The sequence below is a fragment of the Geotrypetes seraphini genome, chromosome 6, assembly GCF_902459505.1.
Source record: "Geotrypetes seraphini chromosome 6, aGeoSer1.1, whole genome shotgun sequence".
Taxonomy (NCBI): domain Eukaryota; kingdom Metazoa; phylum Chordata; class Amphibia; order Gymnophiona; family Dermophiidae; genus Geotrypetes; species Geotrypetes seraphini.
Genome location: NC_047089.1, coordinates 214168934 through 214195243, shown reverse-complemented (window position 1 = coordinate 214195243; position 26310 = coordinate 214168934). Strand labels below are relative to the sequence as shown.

Sequence of the window (26310 nt, the reverse complement as noted above, 5' to 3'; positions counted from 1 at the left end):
AACCATTAATATTCAGTGGTGATAGCCACTAACAGTTAAACGGTCAAACTATTTAATCAGCCAGGAACCATTCCTGGCTGGTTAAATAGCGCCGACTATCAGGTGGAAGGAGTACAGCAGCCTCCCCCCTCCCCCCCTGTAGTATATTACTAGCAATATTGAAACCTCCTACCCTCACCTCTCTTTGATAATAGGTAGCCTCAGCGGACGCATGCCTTGTTCTGACAAACAGACATTGCTCTAATCCTGATGCGGAAGATGCTGCCAATATAATGAGGTAATACCAAGTGTTGGTGCATTGTCCACAGTGTGGGACAATTATATGTATATTACATAAGCTTCAGAACCCTTTGTATTCTCCATGAAAGCTCATGAAAGGCACTTAAGCCAAGGGCTTGTTCTAGTGAAAATGCTGCCCCAGACGATCATTGATGGCACTCCCCAACTGATTCCCAACATCCACCTTTGGTGTTGATTTGTTGGAGAAGTTGTGTTTATGTATGCAAGGCAGGGTCTCACTTCCCCAGCATACTCTTCCCTTTCACCTAGCTCACCTTGTATTATCTCTACAGTATTCCCAGCATTCTCCCCCCTTGCTTTTTACTCATTCCCTGAATTCAATCCCCTCACACTTAAATTCCCTCCATCTTTACTCTCTCTCTCTCATTCTATGCTAGAACCATATCTGCCCATCCCTCATGCTCTTTTCAGGGGCAAATTACCTTTTCAACGGCAGAGCTACTACCTCTGGTTTTCCCCATCAAAGCTATACCTGCAAACATTTTCAAGACTTGCAATCAAGAACTTCTTGTATGTTGATCTCACAATACACAAGATTAACATACAGGAAGCATCAACCTGTGACTTTCGAATATGCTGACAGGGCTGGTACAAATAGGGAGAAGCAATAGCAGAGGCTCCTAATGCTTTTCCCAGTATCTTGCCCCACCAGAGCCAGGTCAAAGGGGGGAAGTTATCAACATGGGCCACCATTAAGATGGGTTATTTTACCACTAACTTGTGCTATTTTTGCACAGGTCCTATTTTATGTAATGAACCTAATTATTAATAACCCAGGTTAACAATAACGGTGGCCTACATTGATAATGTCCACTTAAGTTTTTTATGACTTGAGAGGTGCAGTCATTTAAGGAACCATGCATAGCTAAGAAACAGTGCTGTTACTGACACCAGTTGCATGGTGCCCCAGGTGACTGCCATGCTTATACTACCCTTTAACTGGCACTCCAAAGGGTTTGAAATAGGCAATGAACGTATGACTGTTGATCTTGGAAAATGTAGATCAAAGATTTACAAGTTTTTTTGGTGGGGGCTTTCTGTAGGGTGATATCAATCAAAACTTTCTACCCATCGGTACGAGTTATCATCCAAATCCTGCAGTTCCGCAACAAGGTAATATAGATTGTCTGGAATTATATTTCTAGTGAAGAGTTTTGTACGAAAAAAAAAGTACAAGGACAGTATTCAGTAATCCGGTCAATGCTTAAAGATGACCGTCTGATTTTATTTGCTTATCCTTAAGATAATTTTTGTTCTGCAAACTTATCCATTCAAGTTGAACCACTAAATATGCGATCCTAAAATTTAATAGATATATTTTCCTATGCTCTCACCTGGTTTCAGTGAGTTCAAGGAATGGTATCAACGCCTCGGGTGAGCCGTACTGTTGCTAAAAGTTGCTCTCTTTTCTTTTACGATCCAGTCTTACCTGCAGAATATCCCGAACTGGGACTGGACCAAAGGAGACTGCATCATCTGTGTGGCTGAGCTGAAACTAGGGTTTATGGCTCAGAGCTGCCTCGTGCCTGGCTTGTCCACGCTTTTAACCAGCCTTTTCACGATCAAGGAGGATGTGCTGGTAAATCTCAAGCAGTTTCTATACATTGTGTAAAATGATGCAGCCAGTGTTTGGACATTACATGGAAATTCTGTAAGCTCATGCCTTGTGCTACGTATCACTTATGAACATCAAAGGCGTCTTTAATTGATGTTTATGCTCAAAAGTGCACTCGGTGCTATTCTCCAACATAGTAACATAGTAACATAGTAGATGACGGCAGATAAAGACCCGAATGGTCCATCCAGTCTGCCCAACCTGATTCAATTTAAATTTTTTTTTTTTTTTTTTTTTTGTGTAACTCCAAGGTGGACCTAAAATGGGAGGAAGATGAGCATCAAGTACACCTGTACCTTATAGACTACTATTGGTTACTCGTGTCATGTGGTGCACTTAGACATGACCATTTACACCTGCCATTGGCACACCAATGCGGGTTGGTGCTAGTGTTCTTCAATGACTTAGGCATGCCTAAATGCCGTTGTAGAATTGATGCTGAGGACCAGATTCAGTAAATGATGCTCAAAACTGAGCACAATCCACCAAAAGAAGGAGAATCTTGCTCAAAATCAGGTGCCAAGACAATCAGTGCTAAGCGCTATTCTTTGTAGGGTGTGTGCCTTTTATGGAATCATGCTTAGCACCGATTTCCATGCCTAAATTTAGGCACCAGACTTACGCCACTGAAATCTGGTGCCCAGGTTAGGCACACTGAGGCCATGGCTGAGCCGGTGGACATTCGCCCGCAGCCCCGCCACAAGGAATAAGGTTTTTGGTGACCTATGCTTCTGCAGTGGCTCCCTTGCCCACTGTGGAACTTTGAGACTGGTATTAGCAGCCAGGTGCAAAACTTTACACAATACACTTTATCAGCTCAAAGAAAATAAGCTTGGTTTATTTTAGCCTCCAAAATTCAATCTCAAACTTTGTCAGATGGCAAAAAAGAGTATTCAAACAAAACAAGGAGAGGCATGCTCTAAGCCCAAAATGAGTATTCTCAGGAAGGTTTTCCTAGGCTCAGGGTAGAATCATGTCCAACTCTTGATACAGTATGAACTCTAGGCTTCATAGTCACCATTAGCTGATCCAAAACTTTCATCTGCAAAATAGGTTCCATCTTTAGTCCATTCAGGCAAACAAAACAGTGCAAAACATAAACATAAGAAAAACTCATAAGTTGACCCATCCATAATCTTCTCCTCTTCCCTAAGAGATCCCATGTGCCTGTCCCATGCTTTCTTGAATTCAGTCTTTGTCTCCACCATCTCTACCAGAAGACTATTTCACACATCTACCACCATTTCTATATAAAAGTATTTCCTTAGATTACTCCTGAGCCTATCACCTCAACTTCATTCTATGCCCTCTCACTTTGAAGTTTCCTTTCAATTGAAAGAGATTCGCCTCATGTGTATTTATGCCACGTAGGTATTTAAACATCTATCATACCTCCCCTCTCCTGCCTTTCCTCCAAAGTATAAGCAACAAATTGTAAAGGAATTTTTTGTCAAATTTTTACTTTTAAGGTATATAATAAATAGACAAAAAAAGTCACTACCCTGTGAACTGTCACTGTAAACAAAGAATTAATCAAATGAGCCTCAGACACACTGACTGGATATATAATTTCAAGTCAGGTTCTTTTAGCCAATAAGGCAACATGTCCTTAATCATCAGCTCCTCTTACATGTCGTGTGGAAAATTCAGTAAAAAAAAACCTCAGACACATTCCAAGAAAAACCTGAAACCCACCTGACTGTAGAGTAAGATATAATCACCAGTGTACAATCACACAGCAGTGTGCCACAAAGTTAAGCAAAAAAGTGCACAAAACAAAAAAGCCAAGTACTTAGCTGAAGTTGGCTCCGGTGAGAATTCTTTGTAAGACTGCGTGGAACAACGGCTAGTTTTTCTTTTTTGTACTTGGTGATTATACTTTGTGTACACTGGTGATTATATCTTACTCTACAGTCGGGTGGGTCTCAGGTTTTTCACGGACTGCTCTGGAAATATGGGAATATGCAGGGAGGCTAAGTCTAGGGAAGCCAGAAACTCCCTCAGTACTTCCACTACGATGACAGGCTGCACTGCTTCCATGCGAAAGCGTGGAACTTTCAGAGCTGTGTTGACGTGTGTGAGATCCAGTATGGGCCTCCAATCTTCTGAGATTTTCTTGGGCACTATAAAGTATATTGAATATCTGTTCGAGCCCGATTCTTCAGGCAGCAGGGGCTCTATGGCCTGAATTTCTACCAGTCTCAGCACTGTTGCTAAGACTTCATTTGCCTTCTCTGTTTGCCCCACTGGGGAGTCCACAAACCAATCTGTTAAGTGATAGGCGAACTCGAGCATAAGCTGGGGCAAAGGCTCTTCCTCTGCCAGGGTGAGCCCACGCTTCTTGGTATGACAAACATGTGCCACAAAAGAAGATGCTGCAGCTGCTTTGATCCCTAAGGCCATAGCCTCGAACTGCCTTTTCAGGACCACTCTATGATCCTGTGTATCCTTTAATACTATGCCCCCCCTCCCTTATTTGGCAGGGATCTGTGTTTGGTCACTTGGGCCACCAAGGAATCCACCTTGGTGGATCCACCTTGGTGGAATCCTTAGGCTAAGTGAACATCTGCTGACACTCCTGTGCCACAGGATACAGCTTCACCATTGTTTTGGCTACCTTTAAAGATCTCTCAGGAGCATCCCAGTGCTCCATGATTAAAACACTCATATTAGGATGCCAGGGAAATGTAGAGGGGAGCTCTGATGCACTGAAATCTTCAAAATCTGTGAAAAAACACTGAAAATAATAAAGAAATATACAGATCAGATCAGAAAGATGCCTTCTGGCTCGCGTTCAAAAGGAAAAAACTGAACGGGCAGCAGAGCCCTCTGAAGAAGGGGGAGAAGTTGAAAACCTGGAGTGGATTCCTACTGCATGACTCATGAGCTTGTGGAGAATACCTTATTGTTCAGAATAACACACCTAATGCACTAGATATGATATTATCATATTTCTGTTTTATTTCTATTTGTTAATTTGTAAAGTAGTGATTGGTATCTGTCAGTTTGTTCGCATATATTTTGCATATTACTAGGGAAAATGTATCACTGTGTCTCTTTTTGTGGTGTTGCATTATATGCAGAGTCTGGTTTCTTGGGGATTCAGTTTAATTTTTGTCAACATATTTTTATTTTTAGTTTGTGGTTACTTGCTCTTTACTGAGTGAACGTGTACCTCTGTTCTGTGTGTGTGGAAAAAAAAATGGTTTTCTGTTAGCATTGACTGTGCAGCATCAATCTGTACCAGTGGCGTAGCAAGGATGAGTGACATCCCTCCCCTGTCCTCTTCTCTGCCCCTTTCCCTTCCCCGTACCTCTTTAATCTTCCCAGTACGAGCAGCATCACAAACTTGCTACCCTCTGATGTCACTTCCTAGGTGCGGGACCCGGAAGTGATGTCAGAGAGAGCCAACACCGACGCAGGCAGCAAGTTTGTGATACTGTGCGCGCCGGGAAAATTAAGGAGGTACAAGGGAAGGGGTGCGCGCGACAGGGGGGGGTTGTGAAGAAGCAGGGGGCAGAGAGGAGGACGGGTGTCGGTGCCCAGGGCGGACTGCCCCTCTCCCTTACTACACCACTGGTCTGTACTAAACTGGCTTCTTTAGTTTTACATTGGGTGTATTAATGTTCTAGTTCTCATGGCAGTGTTTAAGACATTTCCTTTTCCTAGGTATACCTTTGTTGTGACTCATGGATTATTACTAAAAACCATTTTTTCTTATAAAGAGGGGTATTTAAAAAAATGATTAGCCCTGGGTGTCAAATGTACTAGGTACACTATTTATGTGCTGGTCTGGTCTGTTCCTTTTCATACAGGGGCTTCCTACGAGTGTGTTGTTTTTGCTTGTTTGGGGGATGGGGGTGGGATGGGGGTTTGCCTTTGTTTATGCTTATAGTTGCACTGCTCACACCTGTTTGGCGGAGGGTGTGGGTCGGCAAGGGGGGGTTTAGCTTGTTAATATGGTAAAAACTTCTTGATGACTTGGATTTGGTGTTGCTCTTATTGTACTTGCCTATGTGTGGATGTTTGGATGGCGATGTTGTGTATTCTTGTTCCGGTGTACCATTGACATCAATAAAATTGCTTCAATCTAAAAGTACTTATAATCCGCCCATCCACAGATCTGGGCAAGGAGCAAAAGCAACATGCATAATAACAACAGATAATACATACCAAAAAAATACAGTACTGCTCTCCACATTTTATCTCATCTGCTGCATTGCAGGCCGTCAAATACAACTGGCGGTGGCAGTTCTTGGCAGGTGGGAACTACATGATAGTGACTCAGTATCTGTCCAATGATTTTGTGGGAAAGACCTTTCCGGAGATTTGCAAGTAAGTAGCACTGCTCACACATCTTTAATTTCTCTACTAGACAGCATCTGCCTGCCACTCTTTCACCGTCTTTCCTCTTCCCTAGGATCTGCTTTAAAATATTGAATCTTATTTTGCTTGCTATTGAATTCAAATCAGAGAATGACGAAACCAGGTAATTATGTGTTACTTTGGCTGCTATCATCATTTGATTTAATGCAGTTTAGTACTGACATGCAATTAAGTCGGTGGACTTTTAAAGATACAGCTAGATTCTTCTGGTTTGCATATACAGTACTCCCCCGATATTCGCGGGGATTCTGTTCCAGGAACCCCCGCGAATACGTTTTTTAGCAGGGGAGATAGGAGAGGGCAGCGGAGCGCCGGCGAGTGAAGGAAATCACTTGCGGTATGCTCTGACCGCCTCTACCTGTACTAAAGTCGGGCCTCCACCAATCAGGAGCTGCGTGTCAAAGCAACTCCTGATTGGGGAAGCCTGACTTTAGTACAGGAAGAGGCGGTCGGAACATACCGCGAGTGATTTGCTTCACTCGCCGGCGCTCCGGCTGCCCTCTCCTGCCTTCCCGGCTTCCCTCTCCTGTCCAGTCATTCGCGGTTGGAAAATACCGCGAATGACCGGGACCGCGAATTCGCGGGGAAGCATTGAACTAGGGAATTCTATATATGGCACCTAGTGTTGTGTGCTATATCCACACCAATATTTCAGCACAGAAAAGCATTATAACATAAACAAGGTGCTACAGCAGGCCAATAACAGTTGCAAGTCCATTTGGAACTACACTTACTGTCAATGCCCAGTTATAGAATGGCAGCAAAGTGTTAAAGTCTGGGATGCTGCTGGCCTCGATCACCTGCACTGGAAGATTGTTCCAATGCTAAATCACTCTTTCCGTGAAGAAGTACTTCCTGGAGACGCCAGGAAGTACTTCTTCACGGAAAGTGTGATTGAGCATTGGAACAAGCTTCCAGTGCAGGTGATCGAGGCCAGCAGCATCCCAGACTTTAAGAATAAATGGAATACCTATGTGGGATCCCTACGAGGGTCAAGTCAAGGAATAGGGTCACTAGGATATAGACTTGAAGGAGCGGGTCAGTAGAGTGGCAGTATAATTAAGGGGGTCAGTAGATTTAAAGGGGTGGGTCAATAGAGTGGGCAGACTTGATGGGCTATAGCCCTTATCTGCCGTCATCTTTCTATGTTTCTATCTGAAAAAGGGGCGTAACAATGGGAGAGATATGGACAGGTCAGGGGCACTGTTCCCTCTAAGCCAGTGGTCTCAAACTCAAACCCTTTACAGGGCCACATTTTGGATTTGTAGGTACTTGAAGGGCCTCAGAAAAAAAAAATTAGTTAATGTCTTATTAAAGAAATTACAATTTTGCATGAGGTAAAACTTTTTATAGTTTATAAATCGTTCCTTTTGGCTAAGTCTTTATAATAATACTAGTCTTATAGTCCGTTACAATAACGGGTGCTAGAATATATGTGTGTGTGTCTCTCTTTATTTCTTTCTCTCTCTCTCTCTCTCTCCTTAGCCGCTTTCTTTCTTTCTGTCTTTCTTTTTCCTTGGCTGTCCATCAGCACCCCTTGCCTGCTCCCCCTGTCCATTCTCCCTTCCTTTTACCTCCCCTGTGTCCACCACCACCCCTTCACAGGTCTCCTTATGCAGCAGCAGCCCTTCTCCCTTTGTTTTACCTCCCCCCCTGTCCAGCAGCACCTTCCTTCTCCCCCTGTCCAACATTAGGCCTCCGTTCTTTTTTCTTCACCCCCCTGTCCATCAGCACCTCTTTCCTTCTCCCCCTGTCCAGCAGTAGGCATCCCTTCCTTTTTCTCCCCCCTCCTCCTTCTTATCCCTATGATACACTTACCTTGCTCTGCCCGTGATCAGAGGCTCCCGACAGCCGCCCAGTTGCACCCATTGGAAAAGTTCCCTCTGCGGCATCCCACACCCCTCCTGACGTGACTCCCGCTGTCCCGCACCTGCCCCTGTGTCTTTCTTCTTGCCTTTCTGTGTCCCTTCCTCCGTCTGTCTGTCCAAAGCAGCATTCCCTCCCCCCACACTAGTTCCCTGTGTACCTGCCCCTGTATCTTTCTTCTTGTCTTTCTGTCTTCCTTCCTCCCTCTGTCTGTCTGCGCAAAGCTGCATTCCCTCCCCCTACACCAGTTCCCTGTGCCTGCATTAGCGTTTCCTCTACCCTCTTTCCCTTCCCACAGTCGCTACTACAAACGCGGGCCCGAGTCCTTTGTCGCCCCCCCCTTCCCTTCCCACGGGCCCGACTACACGTGCCAGAGTAAATCAGGGCAGTAGAAGGGTCGAAGCAGCGTGTGAAGAGTGCTGACACGCTGTTTAAATCGCCAGTCGGGCCCGCGGTAAGGGAAGAGGGGGGGCGGCAAATGAGTCGGGTCCCGGACAGCGGAAAGTTGCTGGCGCTCAGTGGGGGCGTTGAGTGGCTGTGATCTCTCTCCTCCCAGACACCCCCCCCCCCCCGGAGGAACGGAGATCGATTTGCCGCCATTTTGAAGATCGTTCTGCCCTGCTCCTTGCCTTAGTATATTTTTTAATTGAAAGATACGGCAGCGGCGGCTCCTCTCAAGATCCCCGACTGCATCGGACTTCCGACGCAGGTGGGGATCCTGAGAGGAGCCGCTGCCTGTTCTTTCAACTTAAAAATATAGTAAGGCAAGGAGCAGGGCAGAGCGAAGAACATTGATTCCCATAAGATCATCCGCCTCGGGGGAGACAGCTGCCGCGTCCGACATCAGCCTCGGGGGAGAAGAGAGGACTTCAGGCAAGGAGCAGGGCAGATCAAAAAACAGCACTGGCCGACAGCCTCCGTGTCCGACATCCGTCTCGGGGGAGGAGAGAGAGTGTTTCGGGCGCATGCCACTCCTATCTGAGATGCTGTACATTTCACGGAAAACGGACGCACGCTATGGAACTGCGCATGCGTGGCCTAGCGTTTTATTATATTAGATTGTCATTTATAGCTAAAGAGACATATGATCAAGAAACTGTTTTATTTTACTTTTGTGATTATGATAAACATATTGAGGGCCTCAAAATAGTACCTGGTGGGCCGCATGTGGCCCCCGGGTCACTCTAAACTGAGTGGTAATCCTCCACCTACAGTCCTGCTAGTGGGTGGTGCTGTTTCACTATCACATTTTCAATAGTGAGGGACAAGCAAGCTCTGCAGGACTCCAGGCATAAGAGCCAAGTTTTGAAAACGATTTGGGGTGCTCAATTCATAACTCACAACATATTTCCCCTCATCCAGAAAAGAAAAGAAAAAAGAGGAAAAGCAAAATACATCTGATAGTGAGTGATCAGCCAGGATCTAAATATCAAGAGCAGGGCGGGTAATATGGACATATCAAAGGTTAGGGTCCTGCCACTCTCTCCTTCCCTTTGCAGCCTGTAAGCACCATACTTTCTCTCTCTCTCTCTCTCTCTCTCCATTCAAGCCATTCATAGCACTTTCTCCAACCAGTCCCTCTCTTCACTTTCCTCAGCCCATCTAAACTGTACTCTATTCGCCCAATTTTTTTTTTCATTTCCTCTAATTTCTTCTTCCCCCTTGCTCCTCCTGGTCCTTTTCCTAGAGATTCCATATTTGCTAAGTCAAAAAAGAGGATGCTAGACCCCACTCATGCCCCACCCACTTCCCACCCACAGTGCCCTTCCCTACCGCATCCCTGCCTCCCCCTAGTCTTCCCCTAATCCATCCTACCCCCCCAGCATAGCCTCTCTCCAGCCCCCACCCAGGCCACCCTGGAGTCATGAGTCTCCCCTGGCTCTCATGAGTCTCCCCTGTCCTCAGTTTTCTCTGGTGCTTCAATTTAAAAACTTTGGGCAGCCAGCAGCATTAGTGACATGATTCTTTTGCCATCGGCCTGCCCTGGAAGTCTTCACTCTGCTGCGTCCTGCCTATGTGGGAACAGGAAGTGCTGCAGAGTAAAGGAGGAGGTTCAGGAGGGGAAAGAGATGGAAGCACTGCTTGCCAAGAGTATGCTTCCCAAAACAGGGGTTGGCTATTGGTGTCCTACCTGTTGCCTATAAATTCCCACACTATAGAGTGCATGCAATATCTAGGAAGCAGAAAGGCATGTGCTCAAAAAGGAGCTCCAGCACATTTAAGGGCCAATGCCAGTGTGTCTTGTTGCTGTGAGGCACTGAAAGCAGGGCCCATAGGGTTATCAGACGTCCGGATTTACCCGGACATGTTCTTTTTTTAGAGGACATGTCCAGACGGGTTTTCAAAACCCGGCACTTTGTCCGGGTTTTGAAAAGCTTCCAGCTCAGGACTGCATCGATAGGGCATCTGTGCATATGTAGATTCAATGCGGTGACATCATATGCATGTGTGTGATGTTATTGCATCACACCTGCACAAGTGCAGATGCCCCCCTGATGTGGTTCCGAGCATGAGAACAGGTTGAGGGGGCTGAAGCTTGGGTGTGATTTAGTGGAACGAGGCAGGGCTGGGTGGAACTGGATGGGCCTGGGGGCGGGGCCATGGATCTGGATTTTACAATAGTAAAATCTGGCTTTATGCATGGCTAACGTGACCATTTATATTTTTCCTCAAAACAGGACATCTACTTCCTGTTTCCAGTTGCAACTTCCTGTTTCAGTTTTTAGCACAGGGAGCTGCGCTGAATGCCCCACGCTGCTCCCGACGCTCATAGGAACTCTATGAGCATCGGGAGCTCAGCAGGGCATTCAGTGCAGCTCCCTGCGTTAAAAAACGCTATCGCGGTTTAGTAAAAGGGGCCATAGTGCAAAATATAAACAGCAGATATAAATTCTCAAAACAGACACATTTTGATCACTGAATTGCAAATAAATCATTTTTCCTACCTTTGCTGTCTGGTGATTTCATGAATCTCTGGTTGCACTTTCTTGTGACTGTGCATCCTTTCTTTCATTTCTTTCTGCACTCAGGCCCAATTGTCCCTTTCTATTTCCTCCCTCCCTCCTTCCTATGTCCTTAGTATCCCCAGTGCCTCCTTCCTATGTTCTTAGTGCCCCCTCCCTCTCTCCTTCCTTCCTATGTCCTTAGTGCCCCTTCCCTCCCTCCCTCCTTCCATCCTTCTTATGTCCTTAGTACCCCCAGTGCCTCTTTCCTATGTCCTTAGTGCCCCCTCCTCCCCTGAAGCTGTGCCGTAGTCTGCCTGTCCCCAAGCCGACCAGCCACCGCTTCCTCCTCCTCCCCCCGGCCTGCTGCTGCTGCCACACACTACCCACTACATTTAATTACAGCCCCGGTGCCGCAATTACAGGTAGGGAAGGGCCAGCACATGCAGCAATTGCATGCAGCCGGACCACAAGCCTTCCCCTTGATGTCAATTCTGACATCAGAGAGAAGGTCCAGGCCAGCCAATTACTGGCCCGGACCTTCTTTCCGATGTCAGAATTGACGTTGGGGGGAAGGCTTGTGAAATAGCTGCATGTGCTGACCCTTCCCTTCCTGTAATTGCAGCACCGGAGCTGTAACTAAATGTAGCGGACAAGCAGATGGGCAAGCGGAGGGGCGGATAAACGATGGGGCGGGCGAGGGGTAGGCATCGGTCAGCCCGCTTACCTCTGAAAACAGGACATTTTGGCGTCCCAAAGCTGTGCTTGGGGACAACGGGACTGGCTACCTAAAAACAGGATGATCCCGTTCAAAACGGGATGTATGGTCACGTAATGCATGGCACTCCTGAAGAGCTCTGAAGGTACACTGATTGGGAAACACTGGTGTTTCCTATGGGGGGAAAAAAAGATCATTAGAATAGACAAATCAAACTTCCTACTCCAAGATCACCCTTTTAAATTTAAATATTAGTGAACGCTAACCTAGATCCAGGCATAATCTGAGATCTTCAATGGTGATATTTATATACAGCTCCTGAGAAGGAGGTTACAAGAAGATCAAAGGGAGAAAGTGAACATTAATTAGCAGTAGAGGGCAATGAAAACTGTGCCAACATCAAATGAATGCTGTAAATTGCTTATGATGGGGAATAGACATGCTCTAGAGCTGAAGATCATAGCATAATTATTTCTTCTATGAACAGGTGATTAGATATAAACTCTTTTATGTTCTAATTCCATTTAGCAGTATATTGGTCAACCCATCAGCACAGATTATTGTGCAGGAAAACACCATTGGGTTCTTCATAGCCAAATCTGTAGCAGAAGTCAAAAGGTAATGAAACTCCACTGAACCTTGCTGAGAACACTGGTCAACATGGTATAAATACAGAGTAGGGAAGGTGTATACCTCAGTCTAGACCTGCTACTTCCTCAATTCTTCCAATAGGGCCTTCCAATAGGGCCTAACTTTTAGGTATCAGTCCTCGCAGTTGTCAATCAACCACTAAGAATTTTTTATAGACTCATGCCTAGCAGTGCCTAAGCAGACTTAGGCATCGCTAGACATCCTAGAGGTAGGCCCCAGTATATTAGGCCAGATTTTACCTGGCCTAAATTTACAGACGCCTAAGTCAACCATGCCTATTCTCTGCTCCTAACCATGTCTACTTTTTCGGTAGGAGTTGTTAGGTGTTGGAGGACACCTCAACTTAGGTGTTGCTGGGTGCCACATGGATACCCATGTGCAACCTGAATTGATAATTAAAATAATGATTTTTTTTTTAAATTGGCTTTTAATGGTGTGGCCAATTACCACACCATTTAAGCCAATTAGAACCAATTTAGTTTCAAGCAGAACTTAGTTAGGCGTCACTAGGCATCCGTTATTAGGGTGCCTAGTGGTGCCTAACCTAGGCACCATTTAAAGAATCAGGCTTGTGGAGGGGCATAATAAAAAAATGTGCCTAAGTCTGAGGTTGGACGTTTTGTGGAAAATGTCCACAAACCAGCAGGAAAAATGTCCATTTTCAAAGCTGCCAAACGTCTATCTTTTATTTCTGAAAATGAGTTAGGTATAAGTTTTGGTCCTTAGGACGTCTACCTTTTTTTGCCCATTTTAAAAAATAAAAACATCCAAGCAAAAAACATATGCAAGCAAGTTTTATAGACATATCCACCTTGTCTAATCAATGCAGAAGGAATCCCTATCGGCTGAGCCGGTTTCGGGGATTCCTGGTTGCTCAGCTGATGAGGATTTCCCCTGCCAGGATCAGCTGAGCCATGGAGCCCTACACCCCTCCCCCCCCAACATCCCCTGGCATCCCACACATCCTCCCAACCCCTCCCACATCCCTGGAACCCTCCTCCCCATACCTTCAGAGGATCAAACGGCAGGAGGGAAGCTCACTCCCTCCTGCGTACCGGGCCGTGTGCTGCAAATGATAGGGCTTCACCATCCCAATGCATATTGGGATGCAGTAGGAGGGGCCAAAGGTCAAGAGTGACTCTAAAGTTGGTGCATTATTCTCCAGTTCACCCCCTCCATTTCAGTCAAGGTTCACTGTTAGTAGATTCATCTGTACAGCATATTAGAAGAATTCATCTGAGCTAGAGCCTTCTCTATAGCTATCCCCATCAGGGATGGATCACAAGTTTATGGGCTCTCCTCCTTCCCAGCCGCAACTGAAAAGAAAGGAAAATATTTTGCTCAGTCAAGTTACTGTTGTAGGATATTGACAATAAATGGCTAAGTTTCAACAGAGTTTATAAATAGATTTATCACATTCCTAAAAAACAACAACCCAAAGCCATTGGGACTATAAAGATAGGCTGCTATGCAGAGCCTGCCTTAATAATGAGAAGGCCCATGCAGGATTTGTCCCTTATCCTCACACTGAGGAATAAATTGCCCTCTGACCTTTACAAATTAGATCATTATAGGGGTTTTAGGTTTCATCCATGTAGCATATTAGAAGCAACATTGGATGCCTGGTTCCCACCTAGAGTAAGCTTGGGGGGGGGGGGGTGTTTAAAGAGTAGATGAATATTGTGGTCAGATAGTAGAAATTACTTTACTGTTTAGTGTTAGGGTATATCTTAGTACTTTGGCCAGTATTTGCTGCTTTGTAAAAGTAAGAAGGGAAGTGTGTTGGGAGATAAATGGTCTTTAATATTTCTCAGAAGGGTTAGCAGGTGTGTGGGGAGGGGTAGAGTGATTATAACTATACACTGATTTAATAGTTTTTGGTAACTTGTAAGCAGTATATAAAAATGTAAAGGAAATTAAGAAACTTGCTGTATTTGATTTTCCAGAGCCCGTTCCTATTGTAAGATTTGTCACAAGGAAGCAGGCAGCTCTGCCATCTGTCTCTGTAAAGATTCCTCAAAGGCACCCATCTCAGGTACTTTTCATTAAGATTTAGTGAGTTAATTCTAATCATGTATCCACCTACATATGTGCCTAAATGACCTCTTATGAAAAAGTGTGTGCCACGATTTGATAGTGTGTAGGTTGACATGCACACACATGGGCAGAGTTTGGGCAGAGTGCATGTATTAATCGTCTACTATAATTTACTATATAGGCATTCCTGCCTATATCTGAGTTTATACATTTATATCAGCTATAGGGCTAGTGGAAGTGATAGTGCCTAGCTCAGGGGGGTCTCAAAGTCCCTCCTCAAGGGCCGCAATCCAGTCGGGTTTTCAGGATTTCCCCAATGAATACGCATGAGATCTATGTGCATACATTGCTTTCAATGCATATTCATTAGGGAAATCCTGAAAACCCGACTGGATTGCGGCCCTCGAGGAGGGACTTTGAGATCCCTAGCTGTATACGCATTCTCTGTCACTTGAACTAGTATTCTGCAAAGGAAAGTGGGCTTAAAGTAAGTGTCATAATCAGTTCCTTAGGTACTGTCTTATCAATGGTGTAGCCAGACATGGTATTTTAGATGGGTCCACTGGTATGCCTTCAGGGTATTCAGTGAAAGCCCTGACAGCATGACACTGAATGCTCCTCATCCTATGTATACCTCTGTCCCGAGCGTGAAGCTTGCAGCATCGGGTTCCCGGCTCCTCCTTCGTTCTGAGAGTCATGCTTTCAGGGGATTCAGTGCCTTTAGCAAGTCCCCCAACAGCTGAAGGCTGACCAATCCCATGCTAGCACATCATTCAGGCTCCTCCTTCTTAACCTTCTACCATATGGAGCGGTCATGCCATCGGGGGATTCTGTTCCTGGAATTGAATCCCTTAAAGGCTTTTTTGTTTTAATTTGATTGGTTGAGCTGGCAGAACTTTTGAACCTGCCCAACCAATCAAATGAAAAAAAAAAAAAACACCAAACCTTGAAGGGATTCAGTCAAATAACTGAATCCTCTGACTACATAGCATATATGCAGGAGGAGTGAGAGATCTGCAGACTGGAGAAGAGTTTGTGGCTGAACTGGAACAAGAGCACTTTGTTTTAGTCCTTCACCCAGGACGGACATAATTTATGCGGAGCCAAGAGTAAGGAGGAGGCTGAGGATGCCAATACACATGACACTGCCGGCAGCAGTCACAAGGAGGGGCAGAGTGACCTCAGAGAAGGTTGCGGAGAGTCAAGGGAAGAAGAGGAGGAGGTACTCACTGCTGGCATCGGAGGCGGGCGGCTCGCTGTGTGGCTAGAGTGTGCAGGTGTTGCTGCTGCTGCTACTCAGGCAGATCTCAGAGAACTCCTGCCATGCCGCAGATCTCTTCACAGAGCTGCAAGAAGCGGCACAGAATGCAGCCTCAGAGCCCTGTGAGAAGCACTGTCTGGCCCAGGACTGGAGGCAGCACAAATTGAAGCTGCCTCAGCTGAACTCACTGCTACTTGAAACTTTGACGTCAGGGGAGGCTAGTGGGCCGGCGGCATGCATTCGCTGTACGCGCCTGGCCCTTCCCTTCCTGCAGTTATGGCAATGAGCAGTGGCAGCAGGCAGGGAGCAGCAGCGGCTGTGAGCGGCAGTCAGCCCACATACCCCCCTGACCTACGCCTGTGAGTTCATCCCAAAGCCATTATTGGGGAGGCCATGACCCCTGTGGCCCCCCTGTTCCTACGCCTGTGAGTTCATCCCAAAGCCACAGGGTTTGTGATCTTGTTAACTGGTTCTGTTTCCAATGTTACCACATATACTCAAATATTAAGATGATCCGAATATAAGTTGAGATACCCCCCCCCCCACCGAAAAAGGTTGATGCGAATATAAGCCGGGGTGGGGCTGCCGGGGTGCCCTGCCAGGATCGGCACTCAGTCCCCTTCACTCCCTGCCCTGTCAAGCTATCCACCCTGTACTCCTGCCTCTCTGCCAGGCTTTGCACCCTGTCTCGCGCTGAGCCACTCCCTGATGAGAACAGAGAGCGGGGGTGGGACTGGGGGCGGGATTAGAGCATTACAGGATGAGTGGAACTGATCAGGATTTGCAGCAGGTTTAGGGGGTCTAGATTTTCCAATTGGAAAATCTGACAACCCTATAATAGCAGGCTGTATTTTGGTCAGTTATAGGAAGGTTTGGGGTTTCTTATAGCAAAGGAGCTCAAGATACTTTCCCTGTTTGCACTCCTTTAATGCTGGCCCTGGCCCTGGCCCCATGCGCTCAGTCCCAACGCTTTTTTTAACAGCAGAAACTACCAAGAACTTAGTCCCTGACTTTATGTAGTAGAAACTTCAGGGGCTCAAACCCTGCACTTATTATGCAGTAAGAACAGCCAGGGGCTCAGTTCCTGCTTTTTATTAAACAGCAGGAACTCACAGGACATCAGTGTAGGCTAGAGAATGACATGGTGACAAAATTCATCACCGTTCCCGTCCCCGCGGATAACCGTGGGAAATAATCCCATGTCATTTTCTAGTGTCTATTTCAGCCTCGGTCCTTCTATCCCAGCATTCTTCAAAGCAAAGCTTGCGGGTCAGTGGTTGTGGCCATTCATACTCTGATTCTTATGTGAGCCAAGGATAATGAAGCCATTGTGACATCACTGATGTGATTGGCTCTTAGGCACTGGTGGAATGAGGCATTATGACATCACAATATCTGCTCTGGATACCAGAGACTGTCATTCTGAAGTGTCTGTTTCAACTTCAATCCTTCTACACCAGCATTCTTCAAAGCAAAGCTTGTGGGTCAGTGGTTGTGCCCAATTATACTCTGATTCTTTCCTCTCTCCTTAAAGAATGACATGAAGATGGTTTCCCGCAGTTATCCGCGGGGACGGGAACGGTGATGAATTTTGTCACCGTGTCATTAGGCCTCCCTTTGCTTACTGTGCAGCACGAACTCCCAGAAAGTCAGTCCCTGCACTTATTATATACAGTACCCGGAACTCACATAGGCCCCCAGTTTCTTGCACATATTATGCAGCAGGAACTCAAAGGGGCTCAGTATCTGCGCTTATAATACAGAAATAATTCACAGGGGTTCAATTGCTTTCCATATTATACTATGGGAACTTCCGGGGCTCAGTCCCTACACTTATACTTCAGGAACTCCCAGTACTTGTGCTTATTGTAGAACACATCATACAGCAGGATCTCCTGAGAATTAAGTTCTTTCACTTTATTATACTTTAGGAACTCTCAGAGGGTTAGGTCTAGGATTACCAGAGGTCCGGGAAAACCCAGACATGTCCTCTTTTTAGAGGACTGTCCAGGTTCCCGGATGGACTTTCCAAAACCCGGCTGTTTGTCCGGGTTTTGGAAAGCCTTGAGCTCCGGCTGCATCTGGAGGGCCTTCAACAAGCATGTGTGGATGACATCACACACATCCGCACATGCTGGAGGCCTTCCAGATGCGGCCTGGAGGTTGGGAAAAAAAGAAGCGGCTTTTGGGAGCGGGGGTGGATTTAGAGGCAGAATGGAGATGGGGTGGGACGGAGCTGGGCCATGCATCCGGGTTTGTCCGTCTTTAAATCTGGTAACCCTAGTTTGGTTCCTAAATCTATATATATAAAATCGGAGGTATGTATGTGTGTATGTATGTGTGTGTGTATGTGCCGCGATCACGCAAAAACGGCTTGACCGATTTGAACGAAACTTGGTATGCAGATCCCTCACTACCTGAGATGATATGTTCTGGGGGTCTCGCGGCCCACCTGCACACGTGGGCGGAGCTACAAACATAAAATCTGATTTCACCCATTCATGTCAATGGAAAAAATGTAAAAAGCTGCCATTCTCACTGTAATTCAAAAACGGCGTGACCGATTTGAACAAAACTTGGTATGCAGATCCCTCACTACCTGGGGTGATATGTTCTGGGGGTCTCGCGGCCCACCTGCATACTTGGGCGGAGCTACAAACAGAAAATCAGATTTCACCCATTCATGTCAATGGAAAAAATGTAAAAAGCTGCCTTTCTCCCTGTAATTCAAAAACGGCTTGACCAATTTGAACAAAACTTGGTATGCGGATCCCTCACTACCTGGGGTGATATGTTCTGGGGGTCTCGCGGCCCACCTGCACACGTGGGCGGAGCTACAAACAGAAAATCAGATTTCACCCATTCATGTCAATGGAAAAAATGTAAAAAGCTGCCATTCTCACTGTAATTCAAAAACGGCTTGACCGATTTTAACAAAACTTGGTATGCAGATCCCTCACTACCTGGGGTGATATGTTCTGGGGGTCTCGCGTCCCACCTGCACACGTGGGCGGAGCTACAAACAGAACATCAGATTTCACCCATTCATGTCAATGGAAAAAATGTAAAAAGCTGCCATTCTCACAGTAATTCAAAAATGGCTTGACCGATTTGAACGAAACTTGGTATGCAGATCCCTCACTACCTGGGGTGATATGTTCTGGGGGTCTCGCGGCCCATCTGCACACGTGGGCGGAGCTACAAACAGAAAATCAGATTTCACCCATTCATATCAATGGAAAAAATGTAAAAAGCGGCCTTTCTCCCTGTAATTCAAAAACGGCTTGACCGATTTGAACGAAACTTGGTATGCGGATCCCTCACCACCTGGGGTGATATGTTCTGGGGGTCTCTCGGCCCACCTGCACATGTGGGCGGGGCTACAAACAGAAAATCAGATTTCACCCATTCATGTCAATGGAAAAAATGTAAAAAGCTGCCATTCTCACTGTAATTCAAAAACGGCTTGACCGATTTGAACGAAACTTGGTATGCAGATCCCTCACTACCTGGGGTGATATGTTCTGGGGGTCTCGCGGCCCACAACTCTATGTTGCTTGCTCAAGGGTGGGTTCACACAAGAATTTATATGTTCTTGCTCCAGGAGGTGAAACTAAAATTGTTGTTTATAATCACGTTTTGCATTAGTTGTATTGTATTCATTTTGTCAAATATTTCACATTATAATTTGAATATTGTACTTTTTATTAAGCTGTAAAAAAATAATTTCATTCACCACTATAAAGTATCTTTATTTGAATCCATTTACAGTGTTATTGCTATAATTAAATACCCGTGCAACGCCGGGGCATCAGCTAGTTTATTATATAGCAGGAGCTCCCAGGGTCTCATTCCTTGAATTTATTATACAACAAGAACTCCCAGGGACTCTGTCACTGCCCTTATTATACAGCAAGAAGTTCCAGGGATTCAGTTCCTACACTTTATCACCCTGGAATTCCTTCTTGATAACAGGGTTATGCTAGATCTCTGAATCTCCACAGTTGCATTATTGTGTTCCTGTATTGGATAAATTGGGGGCAGTTTTTTCCAGGACTCGTCAAATGCACGTAGGACACTGGCGCGCCGTCCATCGTGCCCTGTCAAATGCACGCACCGACAAGTGCACGCAGGACAATGGCGTGCCATCAATTGTGTTCCATACAGCAGATTCTATTTTGTCTTTTTGAGCGGGGTGGAGGGGAACTCCCGCCCCCCACTATACTTACAATATTCACTTGTTATCTATTGTTAGGGTAAGGTTTAGATGAGGATTATGGGAACCCTTTATCCAAACCTTACCCTAACACTAGCGCAATTGATGGCGCACCATTGTCTTGCCCGCACTTGTCAGTGCGTGAATTTGACAGGGCGCGATAGATGGCACGCCATTGTCCTGCACACATTTGTCGGTGTACCATTTTTTCTTATGTTGCACAAAAGATGATTAGGGCTAGAGCAGGGTTCTCAAAGTCCCTCCTTGAGGGCCGCAGTCCAGTCGGGTTTTCAGGATTTCCCCAATGAATATGCATGAGATCTATGTGCATGCACTGCTTTCAATGCATATTCATTGGGGAAATCCTGAAAATCCGACTGGATTGCGGCCCTCAAGGAGGGACTTTGAGACCCCTGGGCTAGAGTTACCAGATATTTTGTTCCAAAAAAGAGGATGCATGGCCCCACGCTGTTCTGCACTTGCCCCATTCCACACACCCCCAACCTCGGCCCCACACAAACCTCGTCTCTTCGGGGCCACGTCTGGAGGGTCTCTGCGCATGCGTGGATGTGACATGATATCATTGCGTCGTATCCACGCACGTGCAGAGGCCCCCCAGACATGGCCCCAAGCTCAATGTTTTTCAAAACCTGGACAGACAATTGGACAGTCCTCTAAAAAGAAGACATATCTGGGTAAATCCAGACATCTGGTAACCCTAATTAGGGACAACTCAGTGAATACTTATTTCCTTTGAAAAGTGTTCAGGTGGTACTTAATCTACATAGACATGTGGTATGAATATGTGTACTTATATTACACTATGCAATAATAATAAAAGTAAGCACTGACTCAACCATGAATCTATCATGAGTAAAGTGAACCTTTGAACACTAGATGTCAGCCACACACCACAAAGAGCAGACTCAGCCTGGCAAGAGAAAGAGCGAGTCAGCATAAAAGACGGGCGATGACTCCTATCTCTTTCATAGATAGCAAGATACACAGAGAGAACCTCTTATGTTATACAGACAGACATGGGGGAGCCCCATTTTACATGGAAAGTTGAGACTGGGATTGAGACATGCTCAATTCTGATAGCATTTTTATCTGGTGACTTGGATCCTTTTGCAGAATAAAATATCTGCAGGAACGCATGTGTATTTGCTGGTACATGAAGTGGGAACCGCCATGATTCAAAGATACACTTTGAAAAATGAACAGCATAGACTTGAGAAGTGTGTGGCACAGTGGAACTACAGCCTTAGCACCCTGGGGTTGTGGGTTCAAACCCCGCGCTGCTCCTTATGACCCTGGGAAAGTCACTCAGTCCCCCATAGCCCCAGGTACATTAGATAGATTGTGAGCCCACTGGGACAGATAGGGAAAATGCTTGAGTACCTGATTGTAAAACCGCTTAGATAACCTTGATAGACGGTATATAAAATCCTAATAAACTTGAAACCTGGCCGTTTCCATATGGAGATGTTGGCATTTATACATGCAAATGTGGAATCTCATGAAAAGCTTGACCAGCCCAAATATTTTGTGTCTCCAGCGTTCAGATTTCATGCCTTTCTGGCGGTTTTATTTGTGCTGGTCAAGCTTTTCATGATATTCCACATTTGGAAAGGTTATGTTATTCATATATTGGATCCCTGAGGAAGGCATGTTTTGCCGAAACACGGCCCCTGTTGGGTCCCTCTATGACAAGTGTGGATTTTGTATTTTAAAAGGATTTACTGAATAAAAGCAGCATCAAGAACGTTGGATTTCCACAGTCTTGTTCATTTGGTTTGTCCCTTTTCTCCTGTGGAAATTTGGGTCTTCTCCTTTTGTTGTGGCATTTACCCATGGCAATGACAGAACTTCTGCATGTGAGTGGTACCACTTCCATATGTAGCTATCTCATTTTAGAAACCCACATGTGTAAGTACCACTAATTAAGTAGCGAGACCACGATTTTAACTTGGTTTCATTTTGGTAGTAGAAATAACTTACCATACCTGGATTTAAGAATTACTCCTTTAATCCTTTGTGCACTTTTTTTTAAAAGCCTATGAGTGCCTTTGGGCTGATATAAAACCTGACACAAAAATATTTCTATGTGCACGTATAAAATGGGGGAAATGTACAGATTTTAGTCTCACATCCATCGAATCTCTCCATGTGTGGATCTCTGCGTGTACATAGCAACTTTCTGAAATCAACACACGTGTAAATGTCTCTAGCTGCAAGCTTGAGGGGCTGCTGAAAAGTTCTTAGCCCAACCAAGAAAGTCAGGGTAGTGTCCATCAAGGGCTGTACATTTAGTCCACTGATTTTCCCACTTTTTTCATTCTGTCGGAAAATACTGAATGAAAAAAATAAAAATCATTGGACTAAATGCATAATAGAGAATGACACAGTGACAAAATTCATCACCGTTCCCGTCCCCGCAGATAACCACAGGAAACCATCTTCATATCATTCTTTAAGGAGAGAGGGAAGAATCAGAGTATGAATGACCACAACACTGATCCGCAAGCTTTGCTTTGAAGAATGCTGGTGTAGAAGGACTGAGGTTGAAATAGACACTAGAAAATGACATGGGATTATTTCCCGCGGTTATCCGCGGGGACGGGAACGGTGATGAATTTTGTCACTGTGTCATTCTTTAATGCATAACCCTGAACGGAGACTGCCCTGACTTTGGGCTGAGAACTTTTCAGTAGCCCCCTTGTAGATATGTTTCTAAAATAATACCCCCAGTCTCTTATATCCACAAACACATGATTTTCTGATCTCATACACATTCTGTCCTGGCTTTCTGTAGTTGTACCTAAGAGACTTCTAGGCACCTTGCTTTAAACTTATAAGGGGCTCTGTTACAAAGCTGCAGTAAGCATCGATGCATGCTTACCACAGCAAAAAAATGGCGCACTGTGGGATATGCTGAAGTGTCCTGTGGTAATTTTGTCATGTGTGCGCTACCCATGTGCTAAAAAATAAAATGTATTCTTTAGTGCAGGAGGGGAGCAGAGAGTGGGTGTATTCTACACTGATTGGTTAGTGTAGATACTGTATATCACCTCATGCTAATTGATTAGCATATGCTTAGCACATGCAGGGCCGGATTTTTCTATAGGCTAACTAGGCTTCAGCCTAGGGCCTCAAGATCAAGAGGGGCCTACATTCAAATTGTTAGCAAAATTAAAATTACACTCCGGTTCAGGTTTTAGCTGCTCCCCGGTTACCTCGGTTCCGCTTCGGGATCGGAACCGGCTCCGGCCGCAAAGGGCGCCGACTCGGCTTCTCCCTTTCTTTTTCTCGCCCTGGGAAGAGGATCGGGGAGGGAAAGACGTCAGTAAACTTAAAAATGGGAGGTGAAAGGGCCTCATAAGTGGAATAGCCTAGGGCCTCTTTTCATTTAAATCCAGCCCTGAGCACATGAACCCTTACCAACTACGTTTATTTATTTATTTTTGCTATTTATATCCTGCTATAAACCAAAGAGGGTCTTAATAAAAACACACATCAAATCTCTCCAACAATAATACGTCATATAATGATGGGTGGAAGAATGGTCCGTGGGGGAAAATGTGGCGCAGTAGTTAGAGCCACAGACTCAGCACCCTGTGCTGCTCCCTTTGACCCTGGGCAAGTCACTTAATCCTCCACTGCCCCAGGTACATTAGATAGATTGTGAGCCCAGCGGGACAGATAAGGAAAATGCTTGAGCACCTGTACGTAAACTGCTTTGAGTGTGGTTGTATAACTACAAAAAGGTAGTATGCAAGTCCCTTCCTCTGATGTCATAATGCCTCATTCCACCAATGCCTAAGAGCCAACCTTATCAATGATGTCACAATGGCTTCATTCTTCTATACTTGGCTCCTTTCCAATATTGTATTGGAGGAGAATGTAGCCTAGTGGTTAGAACTACAGCCTCAGCACCCTATGCTGCTCCCTGTGACCCTGGGCAAGTCACTTAATCCTCCACTGCCCTAGGTACATTAGATAGATTGTGAGCCCAGCGGGACAGATAGGGAAAATGCTTGAAGTACCTGCTTTGAGTGTGGTTGCATAACTACAAAAAGGTAGTATGCAAGTCCCTTCCTCTGATGTCATAATGCCTCATTCCACCAATGCCTAAGAGCCAACTTTATCAGTGATGTCACAATGGCTTCATTCTTCTATACTTGGCTCACTTCTGCTATTGTATTGGAGGAGAGTGTGGCGCAGTGGTTAGAGCTACAGCCTCAGCACCCTGAGATTGTGGGTTCAAACCACTTAAACTTCCACTGCCCCAGGTACATTAGATAGATTGTGAGGTCACCAGGACAGACAGAGAAAATGCTTGCAGTACCTGTACGCAAACCACTTTGAGTTTGGTTGTAAAACTACAAAAAGGCAGTATACAAATCCCAATCCCTTTCCCTTTTCATGTGCTAATCTGTTTTAATGACCATGCTCTAATGGCAAAAAAATAAAAAAAATAGGAATGATTGCTTTTATTGCTGAAATCTCTGATATCTAAAACCCCAGCTTTCATTTACAAATCATTGATTCCTTATTCTTCATCCAGATTACTGAGGTCTAATGACCAACATTTATTAATCATCCCCTCCCTTAAAATTATTAATACATGACGGCATTTCATCTTTTCCGTTACAGCTCCTCAAACATGGAATTCTCTTCCAATTTACTTAAGAGAGGAAAAAAACTTGGAGAAATTTAAGAGCAAACTCAAAAGCTTTCTTTATAAAGATGCATTTAATGACTAAAAGAATTGTCTAGGAGTTTCATTTTATCTTCAACTCTTTTGAGATTCTTTGTTCTTTCCCTTCCTATTGTTTTTAACCTTACTTGTCTTTTTTTCTATTAATTAGATTGTATTTCTTTTTCCAGTCTTTTTCCTCGTGTTTTATTATGTTTTGTAAGATTTAGTTTTTTGTTAGTTATGTTTGTCCCCCAATTTTGCAATTTTATTGATTTGTTCATCGCTTAGAATTTGGAATAAGCGATTAATCAAATTTTATAATAAACTTGAAACTTGAAAAGGGGTTTCAAGGCTGGCAGTAAGAACAAGGAAAAACTGTCATTTCATTATCGAAATCTGAGCCAGTTTTCTGGAAAAATCAACTGAGATGGCACTTATCAAGGGTGATGGCTATGTTGTCACTGGTATCCATTGCCTTTTTTTCTGTTCTTATTTTATTTTAGTGACTGAAGAGGCTATACCCGTCAGAGACTCTTCATCATCACAGTTGATAAAGGCCCGGTCTCTTGGAGTCATTAGCAATTTTGCCAGGTAAAAGTTGCAAAAGCTGTAGATCAACACTTTCCTCCCCTCCCCATAAAAAAAAAAACAAGACACAACAAAAAAACTATACAAAGCTAGTTTTCTGCATAACTGTCAAAACTTGACCAATTTAAGTAAACTGAATAAATTTGCAATAAGCATATTCTCTCAAGTTAAAACCCCCTCATTACTTTACTACCTGGTTCTTCAACTGTCAGGCCCTGCCACTTCCTGACTGGTGACCAGTTGAGACCATATCTCACAATTTCTTTAAAATAATATCCTACTGTACGCTCACTCTTTTCCACATCTTTTCCGGAAACTCTTGCACTAGTCTATGAGAACCATAGCTTTTCTTCAGATACAAACTTTCAATAAGGATCAAATATTCCTGACTGAAAACCCATAGTAACTGTTAATGTTTAGAGCAAAATAACATCTACATGTATCATGACAATAATCACTAGGTGACTTCATTTAGGTGAGGTACTGTATGTACTCAAATATAAATCGAGATTTTGGGGCCCAAAAATGGGAGTCTCCACCAGAAAGCCAACGCTTTTGTACTCCCTTTACAATGAATGGCGCTGCTCTCCTGCATGCCCCCTCCCCTCCATCCCCCCCCCCCCTCCCAGCGACCGGAGCTGCTATCCTGCAATCTCCTTCCCCCTTGACTGACACTACTTTCTGTACACCCCCCAATGACCAGTACTGCTCCTCTATCCTCTACCCTGCCGCCATCGTAGCTTTCTCCTTACCAGATCCAGCGCTGAATAAAGACCTCCAGTAGTTGTTCAGCTAAGACTTCTCTCCACCGACGTCAATGCTCTGTCCTGGGCAAATGTGGGGCCTTGAGCGTCTGCACATGCTCAAGGCCTGACGGCTCCTGTCCCCTCTGAGAATCTCAGAGAATGTGGGAGCCGGCAGGGTTAGAAGCACCTTGAGGGGCTCCAATACCTGTGTGCCTCCTTTTTCTGCCCTCCAGTTGCATTTGCCCCTCCACCAAGCAGCATGCAGTGCTCCAAGAATGCCAT

The 26310-nt window shown here is 45.0% G+C and overlaps 1 protein-coding gene across 1 annotated transcript in view; it reads left to right on the top strand.

Annotated features, from left to right (window-relative positions):
• The window catches only part of LOC117362950 (calcium-activated potassium channel subunit alpha-1-like), a 192402-nt gene that overhangs the window by 90820 nt on the left and 75272 nt on the right, over nt 1–26310 (top strand). The window contains exons 12-17 of the mRNA XM_033950039.1: nt 195–277; nt 1344–1413; nt 1724–1879; nt 6141–6250; nt 6336–6404; nt 12359–12445. Of these exons, the coding sequence (XP_033805930.1) occupies nt 195–277; nt 1344–1413; nt 1724–1879; nt 6141–6250; nt 6336–6404; nt 12359–12445 (575 nt within the window). The remainder of the gene's footprint in view (nt 1–194; nt 278–1343; nt 1414–1723; nt 1880–6140; nt 6251–6335; nt 6405–12358; nt 12446–26310) is intronic.